This window comes from Paroedura picta, chromosome 17 (genome assembly GCF_049243985.1).
Source record: "Paroedura picta isolate Pp20150507F chromosome 17, Ppicta_v3.0, whole genome shotgun sequence".
NCBI lineage: Eukaryota > Metazoa > Chordata > Lepidosauria > Squamata > Gekkonidae > Paroedura > Paroedura picta.
Genome location: NC_135385.1, coordinates 4,372,066 through 4,392,013, shown reverse-complemented (window position 1 = coordinate 4,392,013; position 19,948 = coordinate 4,372,066). Strand labels below are relative to the sequence as shown.

The 19,948-nt window shown below is 49.3% G+C and overlaps 1 protein-coding gene across 5 annotated transcripts in view; it reads right to left on the bottom strand.

The window, feature by feature from the left end:
• Nucleotides 1–3,141: 3,141 nt before the first annotated feature.
• The window catches only part of SYT17 (synaptotagmin 17), a 57,181-nt gene continuing 40,374 nt past the window's right edge, over nucleotides 3,142–19,948 (bottom strand). For all 5 annotated transcript variants that reach the window (XM_077316352.1, XM_077316349.1, XM_077316350.1 and 2 more), the window contains one exon: nucleotides 3,142–7,044. In XM_077316352.1, coding sequence (XP_077172467.1) covers nucleotides 6,848–7,044 — 197 coding nt within the window. In that variant the 3' untranslated portion in view covers nucleotides 3,142–6,847. The remainder of the gene's footprint in view (nucleotides 7,045–19,948) is intronic.

Here is a 19,948-nt window from a genome sequence, read left to right as displayed (position 1 = left end):
CAGATGTCCATGGACTACAATTCCCACGGGCCCCTGCCAGCAGACGCTGGCAGGGGCTCGTGGGAATTGTAGTCCATGGACATCTGGAGGACCACAGGTTGACTACCCCTGAACTAGAGGGTCTCACAACAACTATATGATATTTATACCCTTCACTTAAATAGGGTTTCTCCTTTCCCAAAGAATATAAACAGTGCTCTCCCCTATTTAACGCCCACAAAATCCCTGCAAAGGACCCCGAAACAAAATCTGAAGCCAAACAAATCATCCTCACATATAGAAAAGCTAGCAGCTCAGGGCCAACGTTCGGCTTAGTCTCTTCCCTGACCTGCTTGTTTTCCAGGTCCCTGGAGAAACACATTTTGTGCTGGGGAGCAGTCCGCACCTGCCGTCTGAAGCCCCCCAGCCCAGACGCAGGCTTTCCACCTCAGTGAGAACGAGGCCGCAGATGTGCAAGGAACAAAGATCTTGGGGGATTAGACTGTTTAGGCTGGGAGGCACTGTCGATTTATCCATGGTTGACAGATCCCAGCGTGGGCTTAGGCCAAGGAGGAGAAAGAATTCACATCTCTCCCCAGTTAGTAATTCAGACTTCCAGCTGGAAAGGAGGAAGGGAGAGCATGTCCAGTGGGCTGTTATGGCGGAGAAGACCTCTTGCGCCGCATTTACGGATAACTGAAGAACCACTGCCAAGCAATCCTAAACAAACTTGTGCCTTTCCAGCCCGTTGAGGTCAGTGGGCTTTGAACGATGTGACTCTGCTTAGGATTGCACGGTAAGGGACATGTGACACATTGGCACCATTTCTGCCTGGTCCACCACTTCCTAAGCCCAGGGGTGGGCAAACTGTGGCCCTCCGGATGTCCATGGACAGGGGCTCATGGGAATTGTAGTCCATGGACATCTGGAGGGCCACAGTTTGCCCACCCCTGTTCTAAGCCTTCTTCACTTGAGTGGGACTAGTTTAAGAAAAAGGAACACGGATTTTCCAAAAGGAGTTTGCCTCCCAGCTGTTGTGCTCTGCATCTTTTGGGTTAAGACTTTGCCTGACCTGCAGAAGGTCACTGGCAATTAGAAAGGGCACATGGGGGTGACTGGGAATTACAGGTGGGGTCAAGACCCTTGTCAGCCGGCAGCAATCAGAGCCTGTGAGTCATCTCCTATCTGGAGGCCATCAGGCACCCCTTGACCTAAAGGGCTTAACCACAGAGCAGAAGGAGACGTATTTTGAGCACCTAATGTTCACTGCGGCATCCAACTGGCTGGATAGGGCCTGGGCTAGTGTGGCTAGTGGGTGTTTAGGTCAGGCAGGTTTGGTGGAAATTTACAGATGAGGCAGTGGCAGGCAAGGGACGTCCAGTGGAGAGTAGGGGGGAGATTTGTGGACACAAACCCGTGTGGGGTGAACGCAGCTACAAGGAAGACCTGAGTACTGGTACGGAAGTGGTCTAAATCAGGTGTAGTCAACCTGTGGTCCTCCAGATACTCATGGACTACAATTCCCATGAGCCCCTGCCAGCGTTCGCTGGCAGGGGCTCATGGGAATTGTGGTCCATGAACATCTGGAGGACCACAGGTTGACTACCCCTGGTCTAAATGACCCCCCCTCCCCCAAGTGAAATAAATGGCAGAATCCAACCATTCTATAGCAGCCTGAATAGTCCTGGCTGGCCCGATCGCATGAGAGTTTGGAAGCTAAGCAGGGTCGGCCAGGGATGGGAGACCACCAAAGAGGACTGGGGCTGCTAGGTGGAGAGAGGCAATGGCTCATTTCTGCCTTGAAACCCCACAGTTGTTGAAGAAGAAGAAGAAGAAGAGTTGGTTCTTATATGCCGCTGTTCTCTCCCCAAAGGAGTCTCAAAGTGGCTTACATTCGCCTTCCCTTTCCTCTCCCCACAACAGACACCCTATGAGGTGGGTGAGGCTGAGAGAGCCCTGATATCACTGCTTAGTCAGAACAGCATTATCAGTGCCGTGGCGAGCCCAAGGTCACCCAGCTGGCTGCATGTGGGGGAGCGCAGAATCGAACCCGGCATGCCAGATTAGAAGTCCGCACTCCTAACCACTGCATCAAACTGGGGCTGCAACTTGACGTTGTCCTGGGGCTGCAACCTGACGGCACATTATTACTACTAACCCTTTCTGAGCTAGAATGCGGAGTCTTTGCGCTTGTTCCTGCAACCCCTTCTGGCTGCTAGAAAGGTCATTCCCAGGGCCTGTGGGGAGGAACAAGCTTGTGGGTGGCAGGGAGGGAGGGAGGAAGGGTGAAGGAACGGAACTCTTCATGGCCAAATCTTACCATTGCTCCTTACCTAGTAAACATTAGCAATTTCAGTCATAGATGGGCTTTGAACACTCCCCCCAAAGCAGTTTTGAATGGGAAGTATCACCACCAGCCTCTACATCTGAAGGACAGCCTCCCATATTTTCATTGGGTGCTATATCCAGAGGAAAGAAGCAAACCTTCATTGCTTTAAGCCCTTGGATAATTACCTGAAATGTGCCGAGGGCTGCCTGCTAAAATCTAAAATTTATTATATTACAGTCGTTGTTCTGCATTGAATATAGTCCGTTGAAAAACGACGTTGCAATGCTCTCTGCATGAAACAATTCATAGCCCTGCCCCCTGCAGTTTTGCCAACTCCGCTTTGTTCTCTAATGCAGTCACTATTCTGCATAACTAAGGAGCTTCTCTGCATGACTAATAGTGCGTCTCGGGCAGGCAGGAGAGAAATTGGTGAAAAGCATCTTTTAGAAACAATGCTTAAAAGACGCTTAAAGCACTGAAGAGGCAGTTCACCATGCAGAGCAAAATCAGTTTTGCGGAGTAAATTCACTCTTCTATGCAGAGATCAGAAAAACAACGATGTATTTAGTGAGTTTTCATCAGCTTTTCCATCATGTAGAAGAGGCCCAGGACTGGTCAGACTTTTAAGTGATTTTCACTCCTGAACCAGGCAGGCCTCTGGGTGCTTCAGCCGCCGAAGCCCACAACCCTAATTCAGATCTGAATTTGGCAACCCCCAGGCCAACCACCACCTACCCGACCTCACAGGGCTGTTATGAATGCATCCCGAACCAGAGAGAATCATTCTTTACCAACACTCAAATGGTTTAAAAAAAAAATCACCTCGACCTTACTTGACACAAAGAAACAGATATTTATTTCCCATAAATATACATTCTAAGACAATACGTTGTGAGCAAAACAAAGGTGTACAGAAGCATCCAGCGAACTTGACAGGATGGGATGATTTCGCGAGGATCACTCACCACCACTTTGGAGAAATGACTCTGTCTTTCGAATAGTCAAACGAGTCACACTTTATTCTCTTCTCTGTTTTTCAAACACGTTTTCCTTCACGCACGGCCAAGTCCGCTCATTTTGGCTTTCAGAGAGCTTTTTGGTGCATGGATTTGGTAGACCTTGCGCACGCACCAAATGAACTTGGGGGTTCAACTGCTTTTCCACGGCACGGCGAGCCAAAAGTGAATCCTTGGTGTCGTGCTCCGGAGGACCACTCAATATGGCAAAATCAGAAGATAAATGGCCACATTCTGCTCTAGGCTGGGCACAATCCCCGACATCTCCTGTACAAAGGCCTCAAGTAGCCAGGGGTGGGGAAAGGCATTTTCCTAACTGGGACGAGGAAGAGCACCAAGAACAGACTCTTCTTCACAATAGGGCCTTGAAAAGCCTCATGCCCCTCCATTCTCCTGATACCTGGCTGGCATTTCGAGGATACATTAGAATAAGAAAAGAAGCTACAGGCCCTCAGCCTCCCCCACCACCGCCTGCCTCTCTTTTGTTCTCTCCTTGTGCGAGGACTGAAAATGGAAGGCTTCTGGCCACAGCTTGTTGTCCTCATTTCCCAATGAGGTGAAATTTTAAGAAAATGAAGATTGTTCTCTCTTAAAGCCAGGATTCTGGGCCAGAGAGTCTTGGTTTTCTTTTCAGCCCCACACAAAGAGAGGAAGGAGGCAGGAGAACGCCAGATGGATGGCTTCTTACCTTCAGAACGAACATGCCTGTTTTTTTTTTTAAAGCTTCCTCACGATTGGGGCACCATAAAGTCCCTCCTCCCAGGTTTTCCCCATCCTCACAATCCTCATTCCCAAAACGTTGCTTGATGGGAGTCTTTTGGGGGCAGCTGCAGTGCAAATACTGCATTTGGAAAAATCAGTGCACTTTTTCTTGTCCTGTTGAGGTCCCACGCAAATCAGGACCATTTTCACAGAGCCATGGAGTCGGAAGTCCTCTAGTCCAGGGGTAGTCAACCTGTGGCCCTCCAGATGTTCATGGACTGCAATTCCCATGAGGCCCTGCCAGCAAATGCTGGCAGGGGCTCGTGGGAATTGCAGTCCATGAACATCTGGAGGACCACAGGTTGACTACCCCTGCTCTAGTCCCACCCCCTGCTCAATGCAGGATCAGCCCAAACCATCCCGGATAAGCATCTTGGCTGATGCAGCAGTGATTCATTGCTGCTTTTGAAATCATTTGAGTTTCATTGAATTTTAGACCGTGCAAACCGTCCCGAGACGGCGTGTCCGAGGAGGGTGGTCTAGAAATCCCTAAATAAATAAATAAATAAAATTAAATAATCCCCGAACTTATTTCTGGCCCATTTCATGCAGCCTTTGCAGTCCGTTTTTGACGGCCGACTCGAGCTTCGGTGGTCACCAGGCTGAAGCGCTCGTCCCTGGCCGCGTCTGTGGCTCTTGTCCCGTGGAAAGAGAAGGAGAGAAGCAGCTCACAGGGCAGCGGGTGCTCAGGGCTGCTGTAACACACGCTGCTAACTGCGAGGCTAGTGACCTTCCAGCCAGGGACGGCATCTCTGCTGCGGGTGGACTTATGCTGGAGATGCCACTGCTGATCAAGAGTGCAGAGATCTAAGGCAGGGGTAGTCAACCTGTGGCCCTCCAGATGTCCGTGGACTACAATTCCCAGGAGCCCCTGCCTGCTGGCAGGGGCTCATGGGCATTGTAGTCCACGGACATCTGGAGGACCACAGGTTGACTACCCCTGATCTAAGGTGCATGTGGCCAGCAACATGTCCTCCGAGGGTAACGGCGCCACTCTTTCTCGGCACATATAGTCCCCCCTCTGCATTGCCCAATGAGCCGCAGAACATCCCCCCCCCCCAAAAAAATCCAAGGACGATCAAGTGGGGGGAAAAAAGCATGGTTCCGCTTGAGACGGCTCGATTGCTTCGGAGATGACTCCTTGGCGGAATGAAATTCGCTGTACGGAACCTCCGTCCCTGCATCGCTTCCCTCAGAACCGGGCCGATGACGGACGGCATCCTGTTTAGAACAGTAACGTGAACGAGGCCTTTATTTATTTGCTCGTGGCTGTGCCAGCAGAACGCTCTTGGAGATCTTAAGAAGCCCCTTAAGCCTTTCTGGTAGGCAGGCAGCCAGCCAGCAGGAGAGGAAGCGAAATCCTCATTGCCTGGCGATAGGCATGCTGAGGTTTGGGGTCTCTGCTTGCAGCCTGAAGGTTTTAAGGGACAAATGCCCCAGATACTGGGACCCCAGTCATTACAGGGAGCCCCTTCACCTGCTGAGGCTAATTTGCTCCCTTCAAAGGTGGGAGAGGATCTTCACACGTCCCACTCTGGGTCTGGTTCCTCCACCGAAATATGGAGCAGCATATCGGACCAATGTGTATCCTTACATGTGAGGCCCTGGAAAAGGCGCAATCCACCGTCTCCTTCCTTAGAAGAAGTTCCACTGATTTCATTTGGTCTCCTCTAGAATACGTCATCTCTGGGCAGCAGCTTTTATAGCAGGATACCAGAAGTCCTCCACTGAGGCAACATTCAACACCTTTCCTAAAGCACGAGACTTTAGGATGCTTTGGGCTAATCCTGCGTTGAGCCTGTGTGGCCCCTTCCAACTCTATGGTTCTATGATTCTATGATTCTATGACTAGATGGCCTGTATGGCCCCTTCCAACTCTATGGTTCTGTGATCCTGCGTTGAGCAGGGGGTTGGACTAGATGGCCTGTATGGCCCCTTCCAACTCTATGGTTCTATGATTCTATGATTCTATGACTAGATGGCCTGTATGGCCCCTTCCAACTCTATGGTTCTGTGATCCTGCGTTGAGCAGGGGGTTGGACTAGATGGCCTGTATGGCCCCTTCCAACTCTATGGTTCTATGATTCTATGATTCTATGACGTTATAAGAACAAGCATCTTGTTCTTATCAAGATTAAATCCCTTCTGCATGTGCTACTGCACAAACGGGTCGCTTTGGTTAAGCTACTATGAGGACGGAAATTTGATTAAGACTGGATTGCATCATACACTCTACTGCTAAAACGACATCCTAAATTCTAGCCTAGTCAACCACACATCCACCACAGAACACAAAGGGACCTGCGTCTCCTGACACAAGGACTTGTGGACACACACAGAAGGGGGGCCGTAAAGGGGACCGAGAAGCTTGGATGGAGCTCACTGTTGCCTGTGATCTGCACGACACAACCACGTAGCGGGCGAAAGGATCTCGACAATCTATGCGCGACAACCCTTGCAGGTGGGTGCCATCGCTCTACACGGCAACGTTAAGGACTCTGATGCGGGCGCAGAGTAGCCCGTGACCTGAAGTGTCACACCGTTGGCGATCCTGAGAAAATAAATCAACAGAACGCATGATGAGCATGGATGGAGAGTCCAGAGGCATGGGCCTTTTTGGGTGTGTGTGTGGTGTCCCGCCGGAACAGTTGTTTTTGTTTCCACGGGGATTCCATGTACATGTGTGTGTGTGGGTGTGCACGCGGGTGTGCGGATGACCTTCGTGGTGTGCCGGCTGGCACTGGTGCCGCCGCCGTCCGTCTCACGTCACTTCCAGGGAAGCCGGCGAGACGCGATCGCACTCGGCTCTCGACCGGAGGCTGTGCCACTGCTCCACGGCGGTCCGGTGGGAACTGCGCATTCGTCGCCAGTGTTTGGATTCGGGGGAGCCGGTGGAATATTGGCCAATCACGATTCTCCCGATAAAGTCATTGCTGCTTTTCACGTTGTGCCCGTAGACTGGAGAAAGAAACAGACAAGGGGGAGGGGGGGATTACTCCGGACAAAGCGCGGCAAAAAGCAAAGTTGGCTCAACGGATCGGAAAGGAACCCCGGGAAGAGACCTTTGAGCTCAAACCACCACTGGGACATAAAAATAGATTCAAATGGGCAGCCGTGTTGGTCTGAAGTAGCACGGTTAAATCAGAGTCCAGTAGCAGCTTTAAGACCAACAGAGATTTATTTGTGGCTTTCGAGTGCAAGCAGGTCTTGGTCTGTGGAAGGGTGCTTGCACTCGAAAGCTCACGCCTTGAATAAATCTTCGTTGGTCTGAAAGGTGCCAAGGGATGCTGACTTTGTTGAGCCATAAAAGCTTAACTCATGCAGAGGAAAGCAAATCTGTACACAGCTATATCTAGAAGACACGCATGGCAATTTATTAGAACCAGTAGCAGCATAATCCCGAGGAAGAAAGGCTAATAAATGTTTTAAATAAATGAATAAACTAAGGCACAAGAGCCTCTTGTGGCGCAGAGTGGTAAGGCAGCAGACATGCAGTCTGAAAGCTCTGCCCATGAGGCTGGGAGTTCAATCCCAGCAGCCGGCTCAAGGTTGACTCAGCCTTCCATCCTTCCGAGGTCGGTAAAATGAGTACCCAGCTTACTGGGGGGTAAATGGTAATGACTGGGGAAGGCACTGGCAAACCACCCCGTATTGAGTCTGCCATGAAAACGCTGGAGGGCGTCACCCCAAGGGTCAGACATGACTCGGTGCTTGCACAGGGGATACCTTTACCTTTAAACTAAGGCACAGAATACTAAACACCTATGAAGACAGAACAAAGTGTGAATCCCGTGGAACCTTGAAGGCCAACAAAATTGAATTCTGAGTGCAAGGGGAAAAGATCATGCCCAGAATTAAACTTTGTTGGTCTTGAAAGGTGCCACCAGACCCGAACTTTGCTTGCTTCCGACCAACACAGCTATGGACCGCAAATTAACACCATAAATATTCCAACCATGCATATTGTCCTTGTCCTCAGTCCAACAGAGAGTTGCTCATCTACCCCAGGCCTTCTCCTCTTGCTTCGCCCTTCGCTCCATGGCATGCAGGTCCATTTAAGTGTTTCAGAATCACACCTCAATTTCCACTCATCACCCTGAGAAATGCAGCCTCAAGGCAGGGTCTGTGGCAGCCACCTTCCTGATCCTAAGCAAACCGGGGTCTGATCAGAGCAGGGGTGGCAATGGAGGCTCATGGGAATTGTAGTCCATGGACATCTGGAGGACCACGGGTTGACTAGCCCTGAACTGGAGCCTACCTGTGGACGTTTACATCTACCAGGGATCTCCAACTTTGAGAAAGTGGGCAGGGTCAGGCAGGGCTTTTGATTCTCCAAACAGATTTTTAAAAACATTGTTCTGGAAGCAACGGCTGCCGCGGCACAAGGATCTTCCTTGTATGGCCGAAAGTAAACGACAGCAGCCATTTTATAATGGCCGCCACCTCTTCCAGCCTCCATTTTGTTGCTGTGCTCCGAATTCCAAAGATGACTCAAAAAGGTTTGGGACACCTAATCTATGCTGTTGTGAGCGCCCAGGAGGGAAGGTAACAATCTTGAAACAAACAAGCCAAGGAACAAACTTGTCATATCCCTTTCCTGGACCACAGGGAGATGAGAGGGACTCAAGGACATGCTGAGGTCAGAATGACTTGGCTCATAAAACCCACTTAAACATGAATGCTGCTGGGTGGCCTCATGCTAGCTATTCACTCTCAGCCTAAACTATAGGCCTGTTGGGGGTAGGACTACGGTCCCTGAATAATAGAATCATAGAATCATAGAATCATAGAATCATAGAATCATAGAATCATAGAATCATAGAATCATAGAATCATAGAATCATAGAGTTGGAAGGGGCCACACAGGCCATCTAGTCCAACTCCCTGCTCAACGCAGGATCATAGAATCATAGAATCATAGAATCATAGAGTTGGAAGGGGCCACACAGGCCATCTAGTCCAACCCCCTGCTCAACACAGGATCATAGAATCATAGAATCATAGAATCATAGAGTTGGAAGGGGCCATACAGGCCATCTAGTCCAACCCCCTGCTCAACGCAGGATCATAGAATTATAGAATCATAGAGTTGAAAGGGGCCACACAGGCCATCTAGTCCAACCCCCTGCTCAACGCAGGATCATAGTATCATAGAATCATAGAGTTGGAAGGGGCCATGCAGGCCATCTAGTCCAACCCCCTGCTCAACGCAGGATCATAAAATCATAGAATCAAGAGTTGGAAGGGGCCATACAGGCCATCTAGTCCAACCCCCTGCTCAACGCAGGATCATAGAATCATAGAATCATAGAATTGGAAGGGGCCATACAGGCCATCTAGTCCAACCCCCTGCTCAACACAGGATCATAGAATCATAGAGTTGGAAGGAGCCATACAGGCCATCTAGTCCAACCCCCTGCTCAACGCAGGATCATAGAATCATAGAACCATAGAGTTGGAAGGGGCCATAGAGGCCATCTAGTCCAACCCCCTGCTCAACACAGGATCAGCCCTAAGCATCCTAAAGCAAGTTGCATGAGCTGGCTGAGAGACCAGGGACCAGGCCCTCTCTTCCCTCCTTGTAGCCCTTCCTCAGACTCAAACTCCCTCTGTTTTTGCAGAGATGAAACAGAAGAGGGGAGACCAAGGATGTAAGCCGCTTTGGGTGCCCATGGGGGAGCAAAGCAGGCTACAAATAGCTAAATAAAATGGCCGAGAGGACCTCTATGGAAGCCACCTTGAGCTCCCTGGAGAAACGTGTTCGTTCTGTCTTGCAGTTCTCTTCTCCGGCACAAACCTTTGAACCTCACAGGGAAGATCAGGGAGGGAACAGGCAAGCGGCAATTCTTGATCAGACTCCACAACTAGGCCACAACTACAGTAGGCTGTCCTTTTCTCTCACGTAGCATCACAACGTGAAACGGTGTGATCTACCTACCGGCCACAGGTAAGCGCAAAGAAAGACGTCTGGCACAGCTTCGTTTGAAAAGAACCAAAGCAATTCCTTTAACCTTTCAGTTCCCAATTTCCTGCTAGAAAATGAGTCATTCCAGAGATAATTATCATGGCTCTTGATCTACCAAAAGCAACCCCCCCCCATGCCCAGCGCATACCAGGCTGAGCAGATCGTTAAAAAAAAAAAAAAAAAGCTCACCCAAAGCAAATTTACAAAGCCCTCATTTTCGATCATTACCGCGGGATTGTACTTGTTAAAACCTCCTAAAAATAACCACAGGCCATGAGCATTAAGCCACCCCAAATGGCCCACAGCTGGAAATGCACGTCCACTCAGAACTACAAAGGCTCCCCAGGGATGGAGATGATGAGACCTGAAGGAGGAAAGCCAGAGAGATCCCAAAGGGAGGGAGGGAGGGAGGGAGGGAGGGAGGGAGGGAGGGAAGGAAGGAAGGAAGGAAGGAAGGAAGGAAGGAAGGAAGGAAGGAAGGAAGGAAGGAAGGAAGGAAGGAAGGAAGGAAGGAAGGAAGGAAGGAGAAAAGGGAGAAGGAAGGAAGGAAGGAAGGAAGGAAGGAAGGAAGGAAGGAAGGAAGGAAGGAAGGAAGGAAGGAAGGAAGGAAGGAAGGAAGGAAGGAAGGAGAAAAGGGAGAAGGAAGGAAGGAAGGAAGGAAGGAAGGAAGGAAGGAAGGAAGGAAGGAAGGAAGGAAGGAAGGAAGGAAGGAAGGAAGGAGAAAAGGGAGAAGGAAGGAAGGAAGGAAGGAAGGAAGGAAGGAAGGAAGGAAGGAAGGAAGGAAGGAAGGAAGGAAGGAAGGAAGGAAGGAAGGAAGGAAGGAAGGAAGGAAGGAACAACCAGAAGGCAGCAATCAAAGGTGGCTTCTTCACAGGCATGACACTTCTGCTTTTTCTAAACCAGTTCTGGGCTGCAGGTTGTGTTTCCATTGCCTTGTGAAGCCTTGAGAGCTGCTTTAAAGGGGGCAGAGCGTCCAAGGTCAGTCCTGTGCGTTCCGCCTCACCTGCTTCGATGGTTTGTTGCGAGGATAAGGCCGGAAAGCGACCTGCCGATGCGGCCTTGAGCTGCTTGGAGAAAGGGCAGGAAAAACGTGCACAGATGGTTCAGAGACTGACACATTGGCCCTCGATGCCTAATTCTGGGACACAGAGCCAAATGCGCTGCTTTCTGAAAGCGAACATAGTTTATGTTACGTTAAGGTTAACCGATGGATGTGAAAGCTGGACCCTGGAGAAGGAAGGCAGGAGGAGAAGAGATGCTTTCGAATGATGGTGTGGGAGACGAATGCTGCGAATACCACGGACAGCCAGTTACCAACAAGATCGTTTTAGAGAGGAGCAAAACAACTTTGTCATTAGGAGAGAAGATATTACGGCTAAAGCTCACTTACTTTGGACACATCGTGCGATCAGACTCGCTAGAAAAATAATTAATACTCGGCATGGTCAGCGGCAAAAGGAAACGTGGTCGCCAAAGGATCCGCTGGCTCGACACGATCAAAGCTGATGCATGCTTGGACTTTTTGTGACCCAGGTGTCAAACTCTGCATTTCTCCTTATTGAATTGCATCTTGTTCTCCTTGGCCCACTTTTCCCAGTGTGTTCAGATCTTGCTGAACTATTTCCATCTTCTAGGGCAGGGGTAGTCAAACTGCGGCCCTCCAGATGTCCATGGACTACAATTCCCATGAGCCCCTGCCAGCAAACACTGGCGGGGGCTCATGGGAATTGTAGTCCATGGACATCTGGAGGGCCGCAGTTTGACTACCCCTGTTCTAGGGTGTTCACTACTCCTCCCCGCTTGGTGTCCCTTGCAAGGTCCTGAACTTGGTAAGTCCTGGCCTGGATGGCCCAGCTAGCCTGGTCTCCAGAGATCTCAGAACCTAAACAGGGTCAGCTCGGGTTAATACTTGGATGGGAGACGACCAAAGACAGAACTAAAGCAGTTCCGCAGGGCCTGCAAAAGGGAGCTCCTCCACCAGACATTTGGTTGAGGTCGACCTGTCCCATCGCTTCCAGTTGGCCCCCCAAGCCCTCCCCTCCTACCATGACTGTGAACAAATCCACCCAACCCCTGGGTCTCAGTACGAGTTGGGCTCTGGCAGTTTCACCTTCCTTTAATGTTGCTCTTATTATTATTATGTAAATGTTATTGTTGTTGTTACCACCTTGAATAACGTTACCTGTACTATTTCGCTGTTTTATGTAAACCGCCCTGAGCCTTCGGGGAGGGTGGTATAGAAATAAAATAAAATAAAAAAGAAAGAGCCATTGAGTCATCAGATGCCAGGAGCACACAGAAGTGAATGAGCCTTTTAGTCATCAAGGAAGAAAAGAGCAGGAGGTGGTCTTGAGACTCACAAGGAATCACAGAATCCTAGAATCATAGAGTTGGAAGGGGCCATAGAGGCCATCTAGTCCAACCCCCTGCTCAACGCAGGATTAGCCCTAAGCATCCTAAAGCATCCAAGAAAAGTGAATATCCAGCCTTTGCTTGAAGACTGCCAGTGAGGGGGAGTTCACCACCTCCTTAGGCAGCCTATTCATACAATCATGGAATCATAGAGTTGGAAGGGACCTCATGGGTCATCTAGTCCAACCCCCTGCTCTATGCAGGATCAGCCCTAAGCATCCTAAAGCATCCAAGAAAAGTGTGCCTCCAACCTTTGCTTGAAGACTGCCAGTGAGGGGGAGCTCACCACCTCCTTAGGCAGCCTATTCCACTGCTGAACTACTCTGACTGTGAAAGATTTTTCCTGAAGGAGTCCAAAGGAAAAGGGCGTCCATCATGGGAACATTTGCACACTACTAAAAATGAGAAACTGGTGTGGCACAGAGACTAAGCAAATGTAATGGGACCTCAAGAGACCTCCAGTCCAGTTCTGCCTTTGGGAGCCCCTGTCTCTTGGACCAGTATGACCCTCACTCCTGCAGCACGGCTGATGGAGCTTTGTACCTCTCTTCAATAACTATTTTGGAGTTGGTACAACCATGTGGAATTCACAAGCAGATCGAGAAGGGTTAGGTTTGAGTCCACCAACAAGACGAGGCCCTAGCTAGCGAATGTATGTTCCCAAGGCATGTTTTTTTGACAGAACGTTTTCCTATTACATATTTTAACACCCTTTAAATAATTAACCGCTGGGCTGTGGGAGTTGCGAGCAGAAGCCCGGGGCGTGGTAACTGCACGGCTACCTGGAAAAATCAATAGCAGAGCCATTCAATGCCATCCTGCCACACAAACAAAACAGAGTCAGCGGTTGCTGCACACAAGTTGGACCAGAGAAGAGGGGAAATGGAGGTGCATTGTCATCCTCGCCAGTCACCAAAACTTCCATTAGACGCAAAGGGTCAGACTTTGTCGTTTTACCATCAGAGAGAGAGAAAGAGAGAGGAAGAAGAAGACGAAGAGTTGGTTCTTATATGTTTTGAGAGAGAAGAGGAAGAAGAAGAAGAAGAAGAAGAAGAAGAAGAAGAAGAAGAAGAAGAAGAAGAAGAAGAAGAAGAAGAAAATTTTGGAAATTTTTAAACAGCAGCTCGCTAGCTTTCTGACAGAGAGGCTGATTCTGGGAAGGCTCAAGGGGGTGGCAGGTGACAGTGGATGAGCGAGAGGGTTGGGAGTGTCCTGCATAGTTCAGGGGGTTGGACTAGATTGACCCAGGAGGTCCCATCCAACTCTAAGATTCTAGGATTCTAAGAAGAGTTGGTTCTTATATGTTGAGAGAGAAGAAGAAGAAAAAGAAAAAGAAGAAAAGTTGTTTCTTATATGTTGAGAGAGAGAGAGAGAGAGAGAGAGAGAGAGAGAGAGAGAAAGAAAGAAAGAAAGAAAGAAAGAAAGAAAGAAAGAAAGAAAGAAAGAAAGAAAGAAAGAAAGAAAGAAAGAAAGAAAGAAAGAAAGAAACTCAGGGGCAGAATATCTGCTTTGCCTCCTGAAGGCCCCAGTTTCAATCCCTGGCATCTTACACACCTTTCCTCACACTAAGATCTCCGTGTCAATCTCCGGCATGGTTAATGTCAGATCATTTTCTATCACGGGAGAGTTCCAGACGTAGCAATAAGGTCCAGTCACTGGCAGCCTCTTTGCTTGGAGTCCCCTCAAAACAAGACCTAGGCTGTTCGTTTAAAGCCTTATAACAGATCCAGTCCTGTCCCTCCGGCCCTCACTCCCCTTGGTGCTTTCTACTTGCCCAAGCAAGGCATTCAACAGCAAGGTTAAAACGCAGAGGGGCACGAGGGGAAAACCCTGCCCAGTTCCTCTTCCCATAGCAAAGCGTTTCTGAGCCATTCTGTTCTCGCATCTTCAGTTCTCTGCTGAAGAAGTAGGGTAGACCCCTTGGGTCTAATACAGAGGGTAGGAAATCTGAGTAAATTCTATCAGAACCCAACACAGGGGAGGCCTCTCTCTCTCTGGTGGCTGGCATTATATCAGGGGTAGGCAAACGGTGGCCCTCCAGAGGTCCATGGACTACAATTCCCAGGAGCCCCTGCCAGCCCTCAGCTCCATGTGTGACTTACAAGGTCTGCTTGGGGTTTCAGAAAGCCCCTGCTCTTTATTGTCTGAAGCAGTACGCTTGAAAACATGTAATCCTGCAGGCCTGGAGGGAAACGAAAACAAAGATTTATGAAGTTTTCCAATATCCTTATTTTTAAATCCAAAGATGAGGGTTTTCTTTTTAAAGGATTTGCAGCTGGTTTTAGGCTTGGATGATGCACCCCGGGGCTCTGGGACAGTTCGGAAGTGTCCAGCCATTCCCTCAGCCAGAGGTAGTCAAACTGCGGCCCTCCAGATGTCCATGGACTACAATACCCATGAGCCCCTGCCAGCATTCGCTGGCAGGGGCTCATGGGAATTGTAGTCCATGAAGATCTGGAGGGCCGCAGTTTGACCACCCCTGGTTCACACTCACCAAACAGCCTGTTCCTCCTCCTCCTCCTCGTCTTCACCCCATGTTATCTCAGAACCTGAAAACTACACCGTGGTTCCCAGCTAGCGCCGATGTTTCAGAAACTGACCTGTGTACCACTCTTCACCAGCCTGGATTAATTCCATGCTGCTGCAGGTGCAACGTCTTCCAGAAACCTGGAACGGCTTCATTGAATCCACCCTTTCTAGCTATCCCGTCACACCGGCCATGGTCACCTTTCCATTCCTAGCAGTCCACGGGAGAACCGGCCAAGCGTCGGTGTGGTCTCTGAGACCTGCTTTCCAATGTGTGTGTGTGTGAGGGGGGGGGGGTAGAGAATCATAGAATCATAGAGTTGGAAGGGACCTCATGGGTCATCTAGCCCAACCCCATGCAGTATGCAGGGTTATTTATGTATTTATTTATTTATCTATCATATGGCATGTGTGTACTATGGCCAGGAGATTCTAAAACTGTCTGGCTGCCAGGCAAGAGATTTCGGAAGTGCCTTGCCATGGCCCTGGTATCCATAGAATCCTAGAATCCTAGAGTGGGAAGGGACCTCCTGGGTCATCTAGTCCAACCCCCTGCACTAGGCAGGACACTCACATCCCAATCGCTCATCCCCTGTCACCCCCTTGAGCCTTCACAGGATTCCTTGGGGGTCGCCCTTTAAGTGCTAGCCCTGTTTAGCTACTGCGATCTGATTGGTCTGGGCTGGGGGGAGGGAAAACCGTTTCTCTTTTACCAGTGGATTCCTTCCAGGTACCTTCCAGTTCCGCAGGGGCCTCTGGGTCACACCTGATCTGTCTGGTGCATTTTGTCTGTTGGCACGTGGGACGGGGCAGTCACTTTATCATTCAATGTTTTCTCAAAAGGGAATATTTGGGGCAGAAATCAACATTTCCTTGTGTATCAGCCAGTCAAACAAGGCCTCCTAGAAACGTGTTCAAAATCCCCCCTAAAATTACTCCCCCGTCTACAGAGCACACGCTCACAACTCCCAGGGCTGTCACTGTGGAATGTCTGGGAGATGACGCAGGTTTCATTCCGCCCCTCCATAGGCTTTTTCCGAGAAGTGGCAGGACAGCAGCTGTGCCATAAAATGATGCTGAATTTCTTGGAAGACCTAGAACTTCCTCCTGTGAGAACAGAAGAGCAACATCAAACATGTTGATATGCTCAAACAGAAACAAGAGGATGAAAGAAAGAAGGAAAGGAAGGAAAGGAAGGAAAGAAAGGAAGGAAGGAAGGAGGGAGGGAAGGAGGGAAGGAGGGAAGGAAGGAAGAAAGGAAGGAAGGAAGGATGAAAGAAAGAAAGAAAGAAAGAAAGAAAGAAAGAAAGAAAGAAAGAAAGAAAGAAAGAAAGAAAGAAAGAAAGAAAGAAAGCCTTGATCTAGGGATAGTCAAACTGTGGCCCTCCAGATATCCATGGGCTAACGCTGGCAGGGGCTCATGGGAATTGTAGTCCATGGACATCTGGAGGGCCGCAGTTTGACTACCCCTGGGGTCCAGCAGCAGCTGACTTATGGCAACCCCACTGGGTTTTCGAGGAAAGAGACAATCCGAAACGCTTTGCCCTGTCCTGCCTCTGCCAACCAGCCCTGGACGTCCTTGGAGGTCTCACATTCAAGGACTAACCGGGGCGGACCCGGCTTAGTTTCCAAGATAACGTCAGGGTTGAGAAGAAGAGGGATTGGTATTTATATCCCGCTTTTCACTGCCCGAAGGAATCTGAAAGCAGCTGACAGTCGCCTTCCCTTCCTCTCCCCACAACAGACTCCCTGTGAGGGAGGTGGGGCTGAGGGAGCCCTGAGAGAAATTGCTCTGAGAGAACAGCTCTAACAGGGCTGTGACTAGCTCAAGGTCACCCAGCTGGCTGCATGTAGGTGAGGAGCGGGGAAATCAAACCTAGCTCATCAGATTAGAAGCTGGTACTCTGAGGAATTTACTACCAGCAGTAATTTTTACTGTGCACAGAAGGTGCTTTGGCTAAGACAGCCAATCAGGGGACCTAATTATAATCCTGAACTACCTAACGTCAAGTCAAGTCTTTATTATTATGATACTAGACCAGTAGTCAAATTACAAGAGGCATAAAAACATCTGGCGTCACCAAAGTACATAAAAGAATCACCGATAACTAAAACAGTATAAAATTTAAAAACATTCCAGCTATAAGAATCCTTCCGATTTTAAAACTCACAAGCATCATCTCAAGGAACTGAGACTATCTAAGTTGCTCCGAATCCAACCAGCCAGTTCTTTTTGTGCTTTTGTCTGACCACACGTCTTTGAGTCGGGCCTATTCTGTAGGGAAGGTATAAGTTCTCCCCTGAATCGATCGTATAGCCCACACCGGAGTAATACCTGTTCAGAGGTCTCAATGCTGCCATCCTGGCAGATGCATCAACGATCACCGATGGGTATTTTTTAAAAATAAGCCTTCCCCAAAAGCGGGTGGGAGCAGGTAACTACCTAACGTGAGATTCCGTTTCTTTTGACATCCCAGAACCCTGATATGATTGAACCAGTTGCAAAGTTTTTGTATCTTGCCATGAGAAATCGTGAATGTATTATGTCTTACTCTAAAGCAGGGATAGTCAAACTGCGGCCCTCCAGATGTCCATGGACTACAATTCCCAGGAGCCCCTGCCAGCGCTGGCAGGGGCTCCTGGGAATTGTAGTCCATGGACATCTGGAGGGCCGCAGTTTGACTACCCCTGCTCTAAAGCACGATCTTTGCCTTTTTTTTCTCTAGCAGTGGATCCTTTTGCTCTTTCCCTCCATTATATTGTACTTTTATATACTATTAAAGGCTTGTTGTTGTTGCTGAGTTAGTGTTGCAGTTAGGGTTGAGCGGTTCGGCACGGTTCGGCCGCCTCAGTGACCAGGGAGCGGCTCCCATCGGGGAAGGCTGACTTGTCCTAGTGAGTAATAATCAATTTTCTTCAAATGGCGTCATTTCACTAAGGGAAGCCACACAGGAAATGAGCCATGAAATGCACAAAGTACAAGGCGCAAGATATCATTAGGTATCATTTACCTGGAATGGAGAAAAGGACAGAGAACCTTCAAAATGGCGATTCGGCTTAAGCAAACCCAGGGGAATTGCGTCATGCCCAGTTATGGTGATATAGAATCATAGAAGCATAGAGTTGGAAGGGACCTCCAGAATCATCTAGTCCTGTGCAGGACGCTCACAACTACCTGCCTACCCACAGGGACCCCAATTTCATACCCGAGCACAGTGCAGGGCCCCTGGAAGTACGTAGCATGTGATACATGAGCGACATGGATAAACCAGCCCTGGCTGGTACCCACCTTCAAGGCCATACATGGTCAGTCCTGCATGCCTCAAGGGCCATCTACTCGTCTATATTCCCCAAAGAGCAATACACTCCATCCACACCAACAATCTGGTGATCCCTGGCCCCAAGGAAGTCCACCTGGCCCCAACCAGAAACAGAGACTTTTTATCTGTGGCCCCAACCTGGTGGAACAAGCTCCCCAAGGAAATCAAGGCCCTATCGGAACTCAAACAGTTCCATAGGGCCTGCAAAACGGAACTCTTCAGCCAGGCTTTGAGGTGAGGCCAGCTTTAGGATGCTTAGGGCTGATCCTGCGTTGAGCAGGGGGTTGGACTAGATGGCCTGTGTGGCCCCTTCCAACTCTATGATTCTATGATTCTATGATTCTATGACTAGATGGCCTGTACGGCCCCTTCCAACTCTGATTCTGTGATTCTATGCTTTAGGATGCTTAGGGCTGATCCTGCGTTGAGCAGGGGGTTGGACTAGATGGCCTGTGTGGCCCCTTCCAACTCTATGATTCTGTGATTCTATGCTTTAGGATGCTTAGGGCTGATCCTGCGTTGAGCAGGGGGTTGGACTAGATGGCCTGTGTGGCCCCTTCCAACTCTATGATTCTGTGATTCTATGCTTTAGGATGCTTAGGGCTGATCCTGCGTTGAGCAGGGGGTTGGACTAGATGGCCTGTACGGCCCCTTCCAACTCTATGATTCTATGATTCTTTGATTCTATTCTATGATGAGGACCACCCCACAACCTGGTCCCATGGCCAGGCAACTTTTGACACCTAACATGTCCCTAGCTGCTACTGTTTTTGATTGATGTTGTCCACAATGAGTATGTTTTTTCATTCATATTGTTGCAAATGTTTTAGTGAACCTTCCCATATAAATTGAATGAATGCGTGAATGCATGAATCTTGATGCCCACCATTACCAAGTGTCGCTAACCAAGGACAGGTAACCTGAACAAAGACTCAAAATAATAATAATAATAATAATAAGAGTTGGTACTTATAGGCTGCTTTTCCCTACCCAAAGGAGGCTCAAAGCGGCTTCCATTCGCCTTCCCTTTCCTCTCCCCACAACAGACACCCTGTGGGGTGGGTGAGGCTGAGAGAGCTCTGATATTCCTGCTCAGTCAGAACAGCTTGATCAGTGCCGTGGCGAGCCCAAGGTCACCCAGCTGGCTGCATGTGGGGGAGCGGGGAATCGAACCCGGCATGCCAGATTAGAAGTCTGCACTCCTAACCACTACACCAAACTGGCTCTCAAAGAGACAACTGGCATTTCCCTGGACATGCAAGAAACAGCCACAAGAGCCAAGCACCAACACAATCCCTTCTGCCCACCCACTCCCCATCTGCCTAAGAGACACGCTTCTTGTCTTCATAACCAGGTATCCTTCTGCTCCGTGAGGATCTATCACATGACCTGACCAAGTGGGAAGCCGTGTGAGTCTGAAGCAGCACAGTCCAGTTGGCACCTTGAAGACCAACAAAGATTTATTCAAGGCGTGAGCTTTCGAGTGCAAGCACTCTTCCTCAGACTCTGAGGAAGACTCTGAGAATGAGGGCTTGCCCTCGAAAGCTCACGCCTTGAATAAATCTTTGTTGGTGCAAAAGTTGCCACTGGACTTTGATTTCGTTTTGATGACCTGATTTTGTGGGCTCTGGCCTCTCCA